Below are 15,988 nucleotides of genomic sequence, written 5' to 3'. Positions count from 1 at the left end.
AGTGTTGTTACTTTGAAGCAGATCCATAATCCAAGATGGCCGCCAGCTGGGGACTTAGTTTAACATAGGACCCTATGGGAAATACATACAAATGTCTTCTTTTAGAGAACCATTGAATGGAATGAAACCAAACATGGTATGAATGTTCCTTATGAGGTGCTGACCGAGTGTTGTTACTTTGAAGATGATCCATAATCCAAGATGGCTGCCAGCGGGGGACTTAGTTTAACATGGGACCCTATGGGAAATACATACAAATGTCTTCTTTTAGAGAACCACTGAATGGATTGAAACCAAACATGGCATGAATGTTCCTTATGAGGTGCTGACCAAGTGTTGTTACTATGAAGCTGATCCATAATCCAAGATGGCCGCAAGCAGGGGACTTAGTTTAACATTGGACCCTATGGGAAATACATACAAATGTCTTCTTTTAGAGAACCACTGAATGGAATGAAACCAAACATGGCATGAATGTTTCTTAAGAGGTGCTGACCGAGTGTTGTTACTTTGAAGCCGATCCATAATCCAAGATGGCTGCCTGCAGGGGACTTAGTTTAACATGGGACCCTATGAGAAATACATACAAATGTCTTCTTTTAGAGAACCACTGAATGCAATGAAACCAAACATGGCATGAATGTTCCTTATGGGGTGCTGACAGAGTGTTGTTACTTTGAAGCAGATCCATAATCCAAGATGGCCGCCAGCGGGGGACTTAGTTTAACATGGGACCCTATGGGAAATACATACAAACGTCTTCTTTTAGAGAACCACTGAATGGAATGAAACCAAACATGGCAAGAATGTTCCTTATGAGGTGCTGACCAAGTGTTGTTACTTTGAAGCTGATCCATCATCCAAGATGGCAGCCAGCGGGGGACTTAATTTAACATAGGACCCTATTGGGAAATACATACAAATGTCTTCTTTTAGAGAACCACTGAATGCAATGAAACCAAACATGGCATGAATGTTCCTTATGAGGTGCCGACCAAGTGTTGTTACTATGAAGCCGATCCATAATCTAAGATGGCCGCCAGCGGAGGACTTAGTTTAACATAGGACCCTATGAGAAATACATACAAATGTTTTCTTTTAGAGAACCATTGAATGGAATGAAACCAAACATGGCAAGACTGTTCCTTTTGAGGTGCTGACCAAGTGTTGTTACTTTGAAGCTGATCCTTCATCCATGATGGCTGCCAGATGGGGACAATGTTTAACAAAGGACCCTTTGGACAATACATACAAATGTCTTCTTTTAGAGAACCACATACTGAATGGATTGAAACCAAACATGGCATGAATGTTCCTTATGAGGTGCTGACTAAGTTTTGTTACTTTGAAGCTGATCCTTCATCCATGATGGGCGCCAATGGGGGGACTTCCTTTAACATAAGACCCTATGGGAAATACATACAAATGCTTCTTCTAGAGGTGCACTGAATGGAATGAAACCAAAACATGGCATAAATGTTTCTTATGAGGTGCTGATTAAGTGTTGCTACTTTGTTGCCGATTTACTGTTCAAGATGGCCACCAGGATTTTTTATTAAATTACAGAACCAATATTAAACCAAATTTGGCCTCACTCATTATTAGGGTATCTGTTATGATTTTAATCTATTTTTACATGATTTCCAAAACCAAAGTAGAATCAGGTGAGCGACACAGGCTCTTGAGAGCCTCTAGTTAATTGGTGGAGGAAGCTGGAGTGCCCAACTATTCTCAAAAATGACGAAAGGAATTTTGGCTATAAAACTTTACTAAATCACTGGACTAAAAAATACGAAAATTAGAGTGTATTGATTAGGAAAAACGGCATGAAAATATATATAGAATGAATGTACATATGATATTCAATCTCATGAAATACTTGGCAAAACGAAACAAAATTTAATGGATAAAATTGATTACCAATAATGCATTTTAGTAGAGGTTCATGTAAAGATCAGACAGGAGGTGGTACACCAAAAACATTTTGTAAACCTTTTATTAACTTATTACATTCAGTAAACCTAGAAAACATTCTTGGATGGATTAAGTTGACTTGAGATAGCATGGTTAAAAAAGATAGTTTTTGAATGGTAATATGAAAAAACTACAAATTGCAGGAATTTTCACTGAGCCATTGTAACAAAATAAAATCCATTAATATTTTTCTTCAACATGCTTGTTTAGCACTCTTTATTGCATACCATTTATTTTTGAGGTGTACTTAAAGGATTTCAGCAATAAAAAGTTTGGGAAATGTTTTTCAGTATATCACTTTCAATACAGGAACTGCCCAATTTTTACATGAACCTATGCTTATATACCTATATATTCATGGCAGGAGTTGATTTAAAAGTTTATCAGTATCCTACAGAAAATCATGAAATAAAGTTTTGATTGATTGATTGGTGTTTAATGCCCCTTTCAGCACTATTGTGCTATTTCGTGGCGGTCAGTTTTTATTGGTGGAGGAAGCTGGAGTGCCTGAAGAGAACCACTGACCTCCTGTTGGAAAACTGACAAACTCAGTCAATTAAGATTGGAGTCGAGCGCACTGGCCATGTGCAGGACTCAAAACTCACAACCTCAGTGTTGACTGGCTAGTGATACAGTAGTTTGACTACTTAGACCACTTGGCCATGAAAAAGTATTACCTGTATAATGCACCACAAAAACAACTAAAGCAATGGTTGCATTTAGACAATCATATAATTGTTAAGATAAATATAATGATATATTTTGTAACTAATTATGTTAAAAAAATATTAATGTATTTTAAGCAGCATTATAATAAACTCAATAAATTACAATACTGTACAATACTGTATGTCAATAATGGGACCAATATATAAAATGTAGAAATAGTGTATATTTATTTCTTAGAAAGGAATAGAGGGATTTGTATATTCAGAAACTTTTGGATGCCTTTTTGAAGTTTTATAGGGTACTATATAGAAGGTCTTTATGGTGTTTTGGAGAGTACATTTATCATAGAGTAGGTATAAAGCTCTGGTATTATTCATATTCATAAGTTTATGTATACAAGTTTGATGTCTTTATAATTTTCTGTTGAGATATATAGAATCATAATACTTGGATGAAGCCTGTGTATTGTCTCAATAATAACAAAAATAATTTAATCCCTCTCCATGTCCAATTTTCTCCCACGCAAGGCATCATAGAGCAGTGGAATATAACGACTGAATTATTCGGGTTAATGTATCAAGTCACAAGGGGGTCTCATTGGGGGGTTCTGATCCCGGATCCCGCTTACTGTTTTGTCAGATTCCCGTATCCCGCTTACACTATGTACGTAAGTAATTCTCATTTTTTTGTAATTTCCTGTGTCCCGCTAGACTTCATTTCCCGTTTTCATGGCACAATAATTTGACTTTCACGTGTCACGCTTACAAAAAAATCGGCAATCCCGGGTCACGCTTAGACCCCAATGAGACCCACTCACAACATTTGTGTCTAAAAATAAACTAAAATTTTAAACTTTACATTTTGTGAAATAAATTGATAACTATACTTTCAGCTGTTTTGAATACAATTACTGGTATTAACTACACAGGTTTTATCTAAATTGCTTTATATTATAACCAGATTCTTTTAAAGAAATGGTTCAGGATATACTACATTATTGCCCAATCATACTTAATGGTCAAATCAGGAGATCCTCTACTAAATTTCATCATTTTGTGTTGCTTTGTCAGCAAATTTTTCAATGAACTGAACTAATTGTTGAAGGCCATTCAGTGACCTGTAATTTTTCAGGTCTTCATGGCCGTTGTCTCATTGGCAATCATACCACATGTTTCTTTATTTTTATATTGTTTTGGCTGGCGGAATTTAAAAAAAAATGAAAATGAAAATATGTTTAATGCTGCAAACTCTATTGCCTGAAGTGAGTGAAGTAGACTCAAGACATTCCTGAACATGATTGAACCCTCAGTTTGTTCTTGTGAATATTTTTCCACATTATATAAGGAAACATGACCAAATAGAAACTTTCTTCTCTCATGAGATTTTATTATTTTTGTTACTTATTAGTGTTTTGACTATAATTGTTTCTCTCCACCTATTGTAGTTCATAGATGGAGTGAAACACTTATAATCAAGTCCTTGTAATTTTTTCAGCTTAATTTGTTAAATATTTTAAAAGATTTTGGTTATTGTTGCTTTCATACTGTATGTTTTATAATGTAGCAACTTTGATAAATTATAATAAAGTTTTTTAAATTTGTGACTATTCTCCTTATTATTCTCCTGATAGCACTGTGTGTTTTGAATAGTTTGTCAGGTTTTTTGTCCTTTGCACCTTTTAACTATCTTGATATTCTTGAAACTTTCAGAAAATCTTCTGTATAAAATGGTAGTGTCAACATCCTGTTACAATTTTTTGAACTGATTGATATTTGGAATTTCCCATACATAGCAAAAACATGAACATGACAAAAGCTTAGCAATCCTACAGTCTGTCATTGATGTTAACTGTTGTCAACATTTAGGCTCAGTCTGTGTTACAAGTTTTTATACGACCGCAAAAAAATTTTGCGGTCGTATATTGGTATGACGTTGGCGTCGTCGTCGTCGTCCGAAGACACATTGGTTTTCGCACTCTAACTTTAGTTTAAGTGAATGGATCTCTATGAAATTTTACCATAAGGTTCAATACCACAAAAGGAAGGTTGGGATTGATTTTGGGGGTTATGGTACCGATAGTTAAGGAATTAGGGGCCAAAAATAAGCATTTTTGTAACTTCCAGACATAACTTATGTGTTAGTGTATGGATCTCTCTGACATTGTACCACAAGGTTCCATATCACAAAGGGAATGCTGGGATTGATTTTGGGGGTAATTGCCTCAAAATTTTAGGAATTAGGGGCCAAAAAAAGGGCAAAAAACAAGCATTTTTCTAGTTTCATGACAATAACTTGTGTGTAAGTGTATGGATCTTTATGAAATTGTACTACCAGGTTCCATATCACAAAGGGAAAGCTGGGTTTGAGTTTGGGGGTAATTGCCCTAAACGTTTAGGAATTTGGGGCCAAAAAGGGGCCTAAAAACAAGCATTTTTCTAGTTTCCAGACAATAACTTGTGTTCAAGTGTATGGATCATTCTGAAAATGTACTGCAAGGTACCATACCACAAAGGGAAGGCTGGGATATAGTTGGGGGGTGATGAATCATAAGGGGGTTCAAAAAATTTGGGGGAGGGATTTTTTTTTCCTTTTTTTCCATTTTTTTTCTTTAAAATTTTCCATTATAAATTGGTTATTTCTGATTTAAATATAAAAGCAAATAATAATGATATGGTTTGAATAGGTAAATTAATTTTTTTTAAGTTCTAAGACCACATTCATTCTGTGTCAGAAACCTATGCTGTGTCAAATATTTAATCACAATCCAAATTCAGTGCTGTATCAAGCTTGAATGTTGTGTCCATACTTGCCCCAACTGTTCAGGGTTCGACCTCTGCGGTTGTATCAAGCTGCGCCTAGCGGAGCATTTTATTATTGGATTACATCTGCTGTCAATTCTATGGTTGACAGGTTGGCAAAAATAATACTTTACTTTAAACATTTTAGGAGTTCGTATTAGAACATGATTAACAATAATGCATTGGCAGCATTGCATGTGTCAGTTTGTTTTTTTTGTGGTTACAAATATCATTTCACTGCATCAGCAAAACTTCTGTGGTTGTATCAAGCTGTGCCCAGCGGAGCAATTTATTTACACAAAAAACTTTGTCAAACCGTCATGGAGTTTTACGCTATTTGGACAGAAGCTTCTTCAAAACCAATGGACACCATCCACCTTGCATTTAAATTTTGTAAAAAAACCTTTACAATACTGTAGTACTGGGAGAGCTCACATCAAAACCATAAAATGTTATACTAGTGAGCACCATTGTGCTATAACGCCTCTTATCAAAAGGAGGGTGTACGCATCAAGTCAAGAATATGACCTTTTTATTGTTTCTTTAATTCATATTCATCTAGGTGATTTTTGAGTGTTTCATACTATCAGTTTCCACTACATTTGTTATTTCTCTTTACATGAAAAGACTTTATCCTAATTCTTTGACAGGTGTATTTGTGTACTAGAAAGTCATGAACTGTAAACAGGATACTGTGTTGCCACTGGCCAGTGTGAATTTTTAGAAATGGTTTAGAGTGCCTTGTAATCAGATATGCTTGTGGGACTTTAGATTTTGCAAGTACAGAATACACCTGCTTATTTCAACGATATAAAACATGTCCACTTGTGGCTCAGAAAAAAATGTTTTGCAAAAATTATTCTTTCATTTTTGTCTTGCCTGCAGCGAAGGTCGCAGTATGCGAGACATAGGTTTAACTATCTGGCGGCGGCTGCGTAAACTATTTGTATAAAGCTTTATATTTCAGAAGGTAGAAGACCTGGATGCTTCATATCTTGTATGCAGATACCTTATGTTACGAAGTTTCCATCTGTCATATGTCCAATGTTCTTGACCTCATTTTCATGGTTCAGCGACTGCTTGAAAAAAAAAATTTTTAGTTTTTTTGTCACAGGAATTTCTCACTTATTATGAGTAATAGGATAACAATATTTTGTATACAGGTTCCTTGTAACGTCTACACGTCAGTCAGACAGGGTTCACTTGACCTCAACCTCATTTCATGGATCAGTGATCAAGGTTAAAGTTACGTGATTAGGTATGTTTCTAAAATACTATAAGCAGCAGGTCAACTATATGTGGTGTATGGAATGACTGTAATGGGTACATGACAGTCTGACAGGTTTCATCTGACCTTGACCTCATTTTCATTGTTCATTGGTCAATGTTAAGTTTATGTGTTTTGGTCTGTTTTTCAAGTACTATAGGCAATAGGTCAAATATATTTTTTGTATAAAAAAATTGTAAGATGTATATGTCTGTCTGACAGCATTTATCTGACCTGAGTTTCTATGATGCTTTAAGTTAAACCTTTTTCTTAGGACTTTCAACATAAAATCAATGGTCAGTAAAGCAGGTGAGACATTTCAGTGTGTTCACTCTTGTGTTATATATTTAAAATATTATGTTCAATGCAAATAAACTGTTATCACAGAGATATGTCTCGCCTTTTTGTAATTTTGATAATGCAAATGTTGAAATTAAAATTGCAATACTTTAACATGTAAGTAATGCAAATATTCAAAGTCGATGAACCATGACCGAAGGTACATGGCTAAACAATCTCCATGGAATGAGATGTGCCAATGCTGATAGAACTGCATACCAAATACCATTGACTTATTATAAGTCGTTCCCTTTAAACAAACCTAAACACAAACATTAACTTGCATTTTGTATACTATGTAAAAGTTTCAAAGTCAATGAACCATGATCAGGGGTGGGGCTATATAATCTCCATGGAAACAATACTTGCAAATGCCAAAAAGTTTGCATACCAAATATCAATGACTTAACATTAGCAGTTCATCTTAAACTGATCTAATCACAAACTAATACATGTAAACTAAGCAAAAGTTTCAAAGTAAATAGACCATGACTGAGGGGGCGGGGCCAAATATTCTCCATGGAAATGAGATTAGCTAATGCTTATACAACTGAACACCAATTAACATTGGCCTGCCACTAATGGTTCCCCTTGAACTGACCTAATCACAAACTAATACATGTAAACTTAGCAAAATTTTCAGTCTATAGACCATGACAAAGGGGAAGGAGCCAAATAATCTTCATGGAAATGAGATATGCCCATGCTTATACAACTGCATACCAAATATCATTGATCTACCACTAGTGGTTCCCCATAAATTGACCTAATCACAAACTAATACATGTTAACTATGAAAAGTTTCAGTCAATAGACCTTGACTGAGGGGGCGGGGCCAAATAATCTCCATGGTAATAAGATGTGCCAATACTAATACAACTGCATACCAAATGTCATTGACCTACCACTAGTGGTTCACCATGAACTAGACCTAATCACAAACTTATACATTGTTGACGCCGTCGCCATCGCCGACACCGGAAACAGCATACCTATGTCTCGCTTTTTGACTCCGTCAAGGCGAGACAAAAATGAGTTTCCAGTGGTCAACTCTTACAATAATTTGACCATCAAAAGCCCTTTTCTCTATGATTTCTGTGGTTTAAGAGTGAGCCCTAGAACTTGTATAAATTCAAGAAAGGCTCAAAATACCTTCATCATACATCGGTGGCCTTGTTGATTCTTTTGACCATTTGTTAAAATAGACAAGTAACCAAACAAATAAAACATTAGTTTTTATTTCATTTCTCAGTACAATGACTAACAATAACAAGAAATATCATGATTAACATTGCACTTTCTGACTTAGAATTATCTCCCCTTGAAACACCCTGTTTCCATAGTTACATGATTACTTTAAAATCTTTCATATATTACCTTTTTCTTCTATCACTTAACAATGAAGCTTTCACTAGTCATTTATAAAATCCTAAACAAAACAAAAAATATAAATTTTTTGCAACAAAATAATATCTGCAGTTAAATATCCTCTTTAAAATTTAAATATTTAAGTTCTTTCATATTAAAACATACAAAATTTACTTTACTGCTTCATGATTTTTTTGCACACAAAACTTCAGACAAACCCTGCAAAACTTATAAAGTTGCTAGAGACATTACATTTCATATACTAAAAAATCTGGTGCATTAGATCTTTTTCACAATACTGTAAATTCAGAAATCAATGCAAGGTTTTTATAAATGCGAATAATAATCCAAGACATATTTCTGTATGCAGCTTTTCCTGCAACTGCAATATTTTATCTCGCATAAATACATGCAATAATTTCTGAATTTACATTCACCAAAAGTTTGCTCTTCAATTTGTTAGGAAGTTTTGCCGAGCACTGCATTTAAAACTGACATTGAAGACAAGGTTAGAAGCTGAATTTCAGTCTGATTGAAGACATCACTGAGACTGAAGTGCAAATTTCCTGACAAACAGTTCATGCTTTTGTAGAACTTATTCAAATTTTATCTTCATTGTATATGATTACTTAAACATTAGAAATGTAAGAGACAGAGGCTTCCTACAATGACAAAGTAAGTTAATGTGGTTATAATGTGTGTTGTAAATACTAATTAACCTCTCAAAACATGTCAATAAATAGTATGCAATCTTAAAAAGTAAAGATGTGATATAAATTCATAAGTAACAAGGTAATGCACTGAATATTTTATAGGTGTATGTATGACTGAGATTGAGATTAAAGGAACTTGCATTAATTTTTGTGTAAAACATATATTTTATGAGCTTACTGAAAATTTGTATGTAATATCAACAGAATAATTGGCAAGAGGAATAAACACAAAACAAAGGAGCCCTATACTTGACGTTAGAAACAAATTAAACTACATTGAGAATTAATGCCTAAAAATAATAGTCCATGCAAATGTAATCAAAATATTTCAAATAAGACTTGCAAGACGAAATCTTGAAAAAATAAAATAAATTCATATTTTGGCAGCTGTTTTCTGTTTTCACTTTAATGTACACTAATGGAAAAGTCTATTTTCAGGGGTTCAACCATTTTTTTAATCCTGGTCTTGATCCTGGTCTTGATTCTTTCAGGTGTTCAATTCATCAGAAAATAGTTGTGTAAATACAGTGTATACAAGTTTGACCTTTCTATTCATAGTAGAATCAAACATATTTCAAATATATGCACAAGAAGATAATTTGAATCTGATTTGAAAACATGACAAGTCCTTCCATTACAATAAAGAATCCTGGGATTTAAATATTAAATTATTTTAAACCCTGATCTCATAAATATGAAATAATTTTTGGCTGCTCTGGTCACATTTCATATAATAGGTTACATACATACAATGCTAAACAGTCATGACAGCAGATGAAATAAAAGCATTTTTCCATTACCAAGCAAATTCCTACACTCAAAGCTGGAATATTTGTGATATGGAATGTAGTGTTTGTAATGACTGATATAAACATGATATTATTGGAAGACAACAACAATGAAGGACTATGCACCATTACTTCTTAAAATAAGTTTATACAGAGTTTGACAACAATCACAGAGTTTTATGATGAGTGTCTGAGGATAGGAATGCCCTTTACCGCCAGGCGTCTAACGGTAATTTTCGGCTACCGTTAGAGTCAAATTGGTTAAAATTTTATCGTTTTTTTATCAAAGTATCCTTATCGTGATTCGTCAGAGGTCACAAATAATTAACCGTAACCGTTATTTTTGGAAAGAATTTAACAAGATTCGTCAAAATCAGTCGATTCTTTTATCATCAAAAAGAAAATGTACATTTTATTGTCATGCACCAAAAATTACTGTTAACGTCATTTTGCAAGATATTTTACCGTTATTCGTCATGAAGATACCCCCATTACGACCCTCCTGTCTGTATTACACTATTTTAGTTTTAAATATTGATGTTATTTAACATTATGCTTCCTAAGTTTTTCCAGCTAATCATTCAATTAGGTTATTGTCAAACTCTGCATCAACACTTTCACCTGTTCCAGAAGATAAATCTCCCGAAAAGATATTTATAATCATAAGCACCCTCAAACAAATCTGACATACAAACAAAAATAAATATTCTGTAATTTGATAGATTTTTTCAGTAGATGTTCACTGGTTATGGTATGTCTAAGACATAATCCTATTATCATTGTGAACAGATGGATACTTCTAGTTCACCCACTTCCTCTTTGACGATCATTGCTATATTTACGTTAATTTTTCAGTGTTTTAGTAAAGTTAATTCATTTCAAAAACATACCAGATTAATACCAAAAGTAATTGTACATAAAAAGCACTTGCTAAACATTTGTATTTTTAAATCTGTGAATCTGAACCTTAACATATAAAGCTAAAATGCTTAAAATTTCCTGATGTTTAGTAACTATTTGTTTCAATATGTAATTGACTTTTTGCACATTCTTGTATATAAATTAATATAAATAACAATTTCCTCTTTAATAAAATTTACAAATGTGAAAGCAATATATACTGGTATGCACCTTTCATCTGACAATACAAGCTGCACTATGAGGTCTGAATAAGACAACAGAAATGCTGGACATCATATCAACTTCATGCACATGTATGGTCATATTAAAAATCAAAAAAATATAACAATTTTTATAGAGAAATAAAAATAACAATAAGTATGGAAGATCTGACATGTTTGATATAATTTGACATACATATACATAATATATTAGTAATTATATATACAAAAATAATTTGGTCCACATTCTACCGTTCATTCATTTATACCCTATACCAACACATTCACCCCCTCTCAATTATGAACATCAAGCACATGATGCTAAACTCGCTTATAACATACAATTAATTATTAAATAAAACCTTCTACTTTTCTCTCCTTATTATCAATTATAACTAAAGTATATTGGTAAACTACATATGATTGATCAGTGAAAATTAATAGATTAAATTTGAAGCTTCTACTAGTGTCCCTTTCAATAAAAAAACAGATCTTCAATTACTCCTGAAAAGTTTCAGAGTTTAACTCTTACAGAGCAAGTTATTTTTTATCAATAAAACATTTTGAAAATTGTAGTTAATTGATTCAGTAATCATAATTTCCTTTATCAATGCATCATATTACAGGAGCAACAGAAGAATTTTCTTCAACCAGTCAGTTTTAAAATCTGAACTAAGATTCAACTGTAATCTGATTTGTCTATGCAATGTCACTAAGTTCCCTTGATTATCACTGGAAATTATTTTTTTAACTACGACATAACTTGCAAATATGTTCTGTTTCCCCAACACCTCATTGAAGCATACATAACAAAATTCAACCAGGAGATAGCAAAAAATTCAACAACTATAAGAAATTAGATTTAAGGAAACTACCAAATAAAATTGTGCCCTTATTATCAGTAGCTTATTTTCTTTTATATAAAGCCCAAATTTGATGTAAAAAACTTATGTTGAAATAGTATTAATCTGAAATTTCAGACATACTTATAATATAAACAATCCATGTTTCTCACCTCACTAAATCTGACAAACATCAGGAAAGAATCCTACCTTTCTTAAGTTCAGCAAGGAACTTAAAATTTTCAAGGAATTTTCAAGGGACACAATCTCTTTGTAATCACAGTTACCTGGATAATGCCAGTCTTTAACACACAAGAATAAGATATCGATCATCCATCACAACCACACTTCCGAAGGACGGAGTCATAATTCTCCTGGGAAAAGTTTCTGTGTAAACTAAAGCAAACTCAAGAGTTCCTGATATTAGGAAATTATACTAAAACAATTTCTGGTGCAATTATTACTCTTCAATTTTATTTCCCTTTACTAATTCTATATACATTATACATCTTTAAAAATCATTATTAATAATATTTGTGTCCTTTTTTAAAATCTATTTCATTATGAACTGTCCAGCAGCTCCTTGTACATTTGCTCAAGTCCTTTGAAAAAACTTGTTTCCAGGAATTATATAAATGGACGCAATCAGACAGATATCAGTAATCTTTCATGACACAAAACTTGATCATTTCTACACCTTCCAATGAACTTCTGAAACTTATAATGGAGTTCTTAATCTATTATAACAATAAATTTTACAAGATCTTTCTTTGTCTTTCATATAATTTAATGGTGTATTTATAGAAATGAAAATGTAAGAAATTAAATGGTGGTATTAAACCAGAATCTGGTGGTCAAATTGCTTGAAGCACTGCTACACAGAGTTAATTGTTCTACCATCCAACTCAAAATATCAGTATGAATAATAATTGTGAACCTTTATATGCATTGTCATTGAAAGTATTTGACCTAAATTTAAGATATGTGTTAAAAGTTTTGTCAGTGTTATGAAACATCTGTTATGATATGAGATACAAATATTGCTGTAATTACAGACTAGATGTTTACATAGCACCAGTAATAAGCCTACCCTTATTCATTTTAAAATTACTGCCACTCAACCAATTTTAAAAACAGGCTAACCTGACATGGCATACATTGATCCCTGCACCAAGTATTTCATAATGGTAAAAAGAAGTATAATAAAAAAAAAAGGTATATGAATAATGTATGATTCATTTCTTTATAATAATTTTTCTTTAATGTTGATCTATATTTTTGACTATTTTTCATTGCATTTATATCTAATTTAAAATTCAACTTGAATTTTGCAATTAGAATTTTGTATTTTTCTTTCTGAAGGAAGAAAACACTACACATGAATTAAAATATTAGGTATTATTTTCAAATTCAATCCACAATCTTCAACAAAATTGCTCCTGTTTGAACAACACAATCACCTATAACTTTTCCAACTACATTAGACTAGATATAAATATATTGTATTAAACTTGCTGGCAGGAACTTTGCTATCTGGTCGGTGTCAGAGGACTTGACATTTGCCAATACTGTAATTGTGAAATAACATCTGAATTTTTTAGAGGTAATTCTAGAAATGAACTTGTTACTTCAATCATTCATTTTCATCCAAAGGAGATGGAGCATTACAGACGACTTCTAAATTTTTAACTATGAGAAACAACATATACCTGACCATAAAGTAAAACTAAAAAGGTCCCTGAAAATTCTTCTCATTTCATTGATTCTAAAACATCATGTCTGTTTTGAAAATTATTTAACTCAATAAAAAATATAAAAATGTGTCATGGATTCTTTGGTATTTTTTAGTGTGCGTAGAATCAAATGTTTTGCAAATTCATCAACTAAAATGTAATACTTCTATAATACCATAGTTTATCTGACAAGCACTACCAATAAAACTACTAGTATGTCCCCTCGAAACAAAACTGAGTACTCATACTTTAAGTAACGAAAAAACATATCTATGGATTCAAAGAAAAAGAAGCTTGGAAAAAATGGTCCTCACAAAAACGTAAAAATGTCAATCAATAGGATGTAAAAATGTCAAAAAAAGCTAACAGAAAATAACGTAAACATAAACAAATTTCTGACATTGGAAACCTAGGCCATTTAAATATTTTAGCTTTGTTTTTGTTACATGTATAACAAAACAAAATAAGTCCAACTTAATATCAGACTTGAGGGGTTCTCTATCTTATGACTGGCCTTGGCTCTGTAGCACTTTACACCTGTATCACAGGAATGGTTTCTACTTAATTCTCACGTCTTGCTTTCTTCTTTTTACTCTTTGGTTTAGCTTCTACCCAGGAATCTAAAATAGAACCATAAAACATGTAAATTATAAGAGTGGACACGCTAAAATGTCTCCCCTGACAAAAACCTAATATTGATCAAAGACCAATGAAAAACAATGTTAAATGTCAGATGACCATTGACACATGGACTTGTCTATCTTACAATAATTTCATACATTATATCATTATGTAAAGTTGTTCTTTTACTAAGAGTGACATGTCCATCTTACAATGATTTTATACAACATAGAGATAGCTGTCCATTCACTTAGAGTGACATGTCCATCTTACAATAATTTCAAACAACATATAAAGTTGTTCTTTTACTAAGAGTGACACGTCTATCTTACAATGATTTTATACAACATATATAGTTGTCCATTTACTTAGAGTGACATGTTCATCTTAAAATGTTAGGCCCCCTCCCGCCCTTTTTTAGCTCAAAATATGGTTGAAGTATAGACACTCCAAAGGTTGCCTAGTTTGGGACCCCGGCCCCCCTTTTTCAAAATCCTGGATCCACATCTGATATAACAATTACCTCCAAGTTCATCAAAAGAGACAGACGTGTCAGATCCAGTACTTTCTGATATCTATATTAAACATATATAACAATTACCTCCAAGTTCATCAAAAGAGACAGACATGTCAGATCCAGTATTTTCTGATGAATTTTTATCACTGTCCACTGGAGAGGACTTCACTGGTTCCACATCTGAAACAAATGTTTGTTTAAAGCACATTGTATAGAAATTTTAACTTCAAATGACAAAAATTATTGACTTAAGTCTTTATGTGATCAGACAAATTGCTTTAAAGGCTATCAAATGTTCCTCCATTACAAATAGCTGATCAGTTAAGTTATGCAATCAATAATCTCTTATAAAAGTAACTATTGAGATAATAAAAGCTACTGTCTGGTATGGTACACAGGCAAATTTTGTTCACGTAAATTTCACGTGAAAATCACGTGAATTTCACATGAAATTTTTCACGTGAGATTCACCTCAAACGAGCTTATACATGAAACTCACGTGAAATTTTTCACGTGAAACTCACGTTAAATTTACGTGAATTTCACGTGAATCGAGCTTTCACGTGATATTCACGTGAAATTTTTCACATGAAATTAACGTGAATCGAGCTTTCACGTGAAATTCACGTTAATTGTTTCACGTGAAATTAATGTGAATCGAGCTTTCACATTATTTTTTTAAAATGAAATTAAGGTGAATTGAGTCTCAATCACACAAATTTCAAAGTATTTGAGCATATTTTAGATAAGTAAATGCTAATCTAGTACACATTCTATTTTGATATATATAAATATTCTTCTTGGTCTTGAGGATGTATTCATACTTCCATTCTATTTTACTTTCTCTTTGTATCTTAAATTTCTTGGTCCTAAACAATACAAATAATATTTATTCATCAACTCCAACTCACAATATCTTCAATGCAGCAGATAAGATGCAATAAAACCAAGAAGACAAACAAATATCCAGGGCACCATGGTTCACTCCTACAACATTTTTTGTTGTATTCAAGTCTCAATATTTGTTTTAATTTGATGTATGGAAGGTGATTCATTTAAAGAAGATGTATGCACTGATGTATATTTCATTTTTAATATGTATGTATAAGTCTTTTTGTGTTCATCAGTTTTGAGACATTCCAATCACATTATGGAAAAGTCTTACTTGCAAAAGATGCCAATTCTTCTTATGAGAGTTTTGAAGAAAAAAGGTAGTTCACCCTGCCACATACTCATGT

The 15,988-nt window shown here is 32.7% G+C and overlaps 1 protein-coding gene across 2 annotated transcripts in view; it reads right to left on the bottom strand.

The window, feature by feature from the left end:
* Nucleotides 1-8,269: 8,269 nt before the first annotated feature.
* Nucleotides 8,270-15,988, bottom strand: part of LOC127733305 (neurofilament heavy polypeptide-like) — a 33,775-nt gene continuing 26,056 nt past the window's right edge. For both annotated transcript variants that reach the window (XM_052242679.1, XM_052242687.1), the window contains exons 8-9: nucleotides 14,835-14,930; nucleotides 8,270-14,232 (exon numbers count right to left, since the gene is read on the bottom strand). In XM_052242679.1, the coding sequence (XP_052098639.1) occupies nucleotides 14,174-14,232; nucleotides 14,835-14,930 (155 nt within the window). In that variant the 3' untranslated portion in view covers nucleotides 8,270-14,173. The remainder of the gene's footprint in view (nucleotides 14,233-14,834; nucleotides 14,931-15,988) is intronic.

Source organism: Mytilus californianus, unplaced genomic scaffold, assembly GCF_021869535.1.
Source record: "Mytilus californianus isolate M0D057914Y unplaced genomic scaffold, xbMytCali1.0.p SCAF_1, whole genome shotgun sequence".
Classification (NCBI taxonomy): Eukaryota; Metazoa; Mollusca; class Bivalvia; order Mytilida; family Mytilidae; genus Mytilus; species Mytilus californianus.
This window is presented reverse-complemented; position numbering and strand designations above follow the sequence as displayed.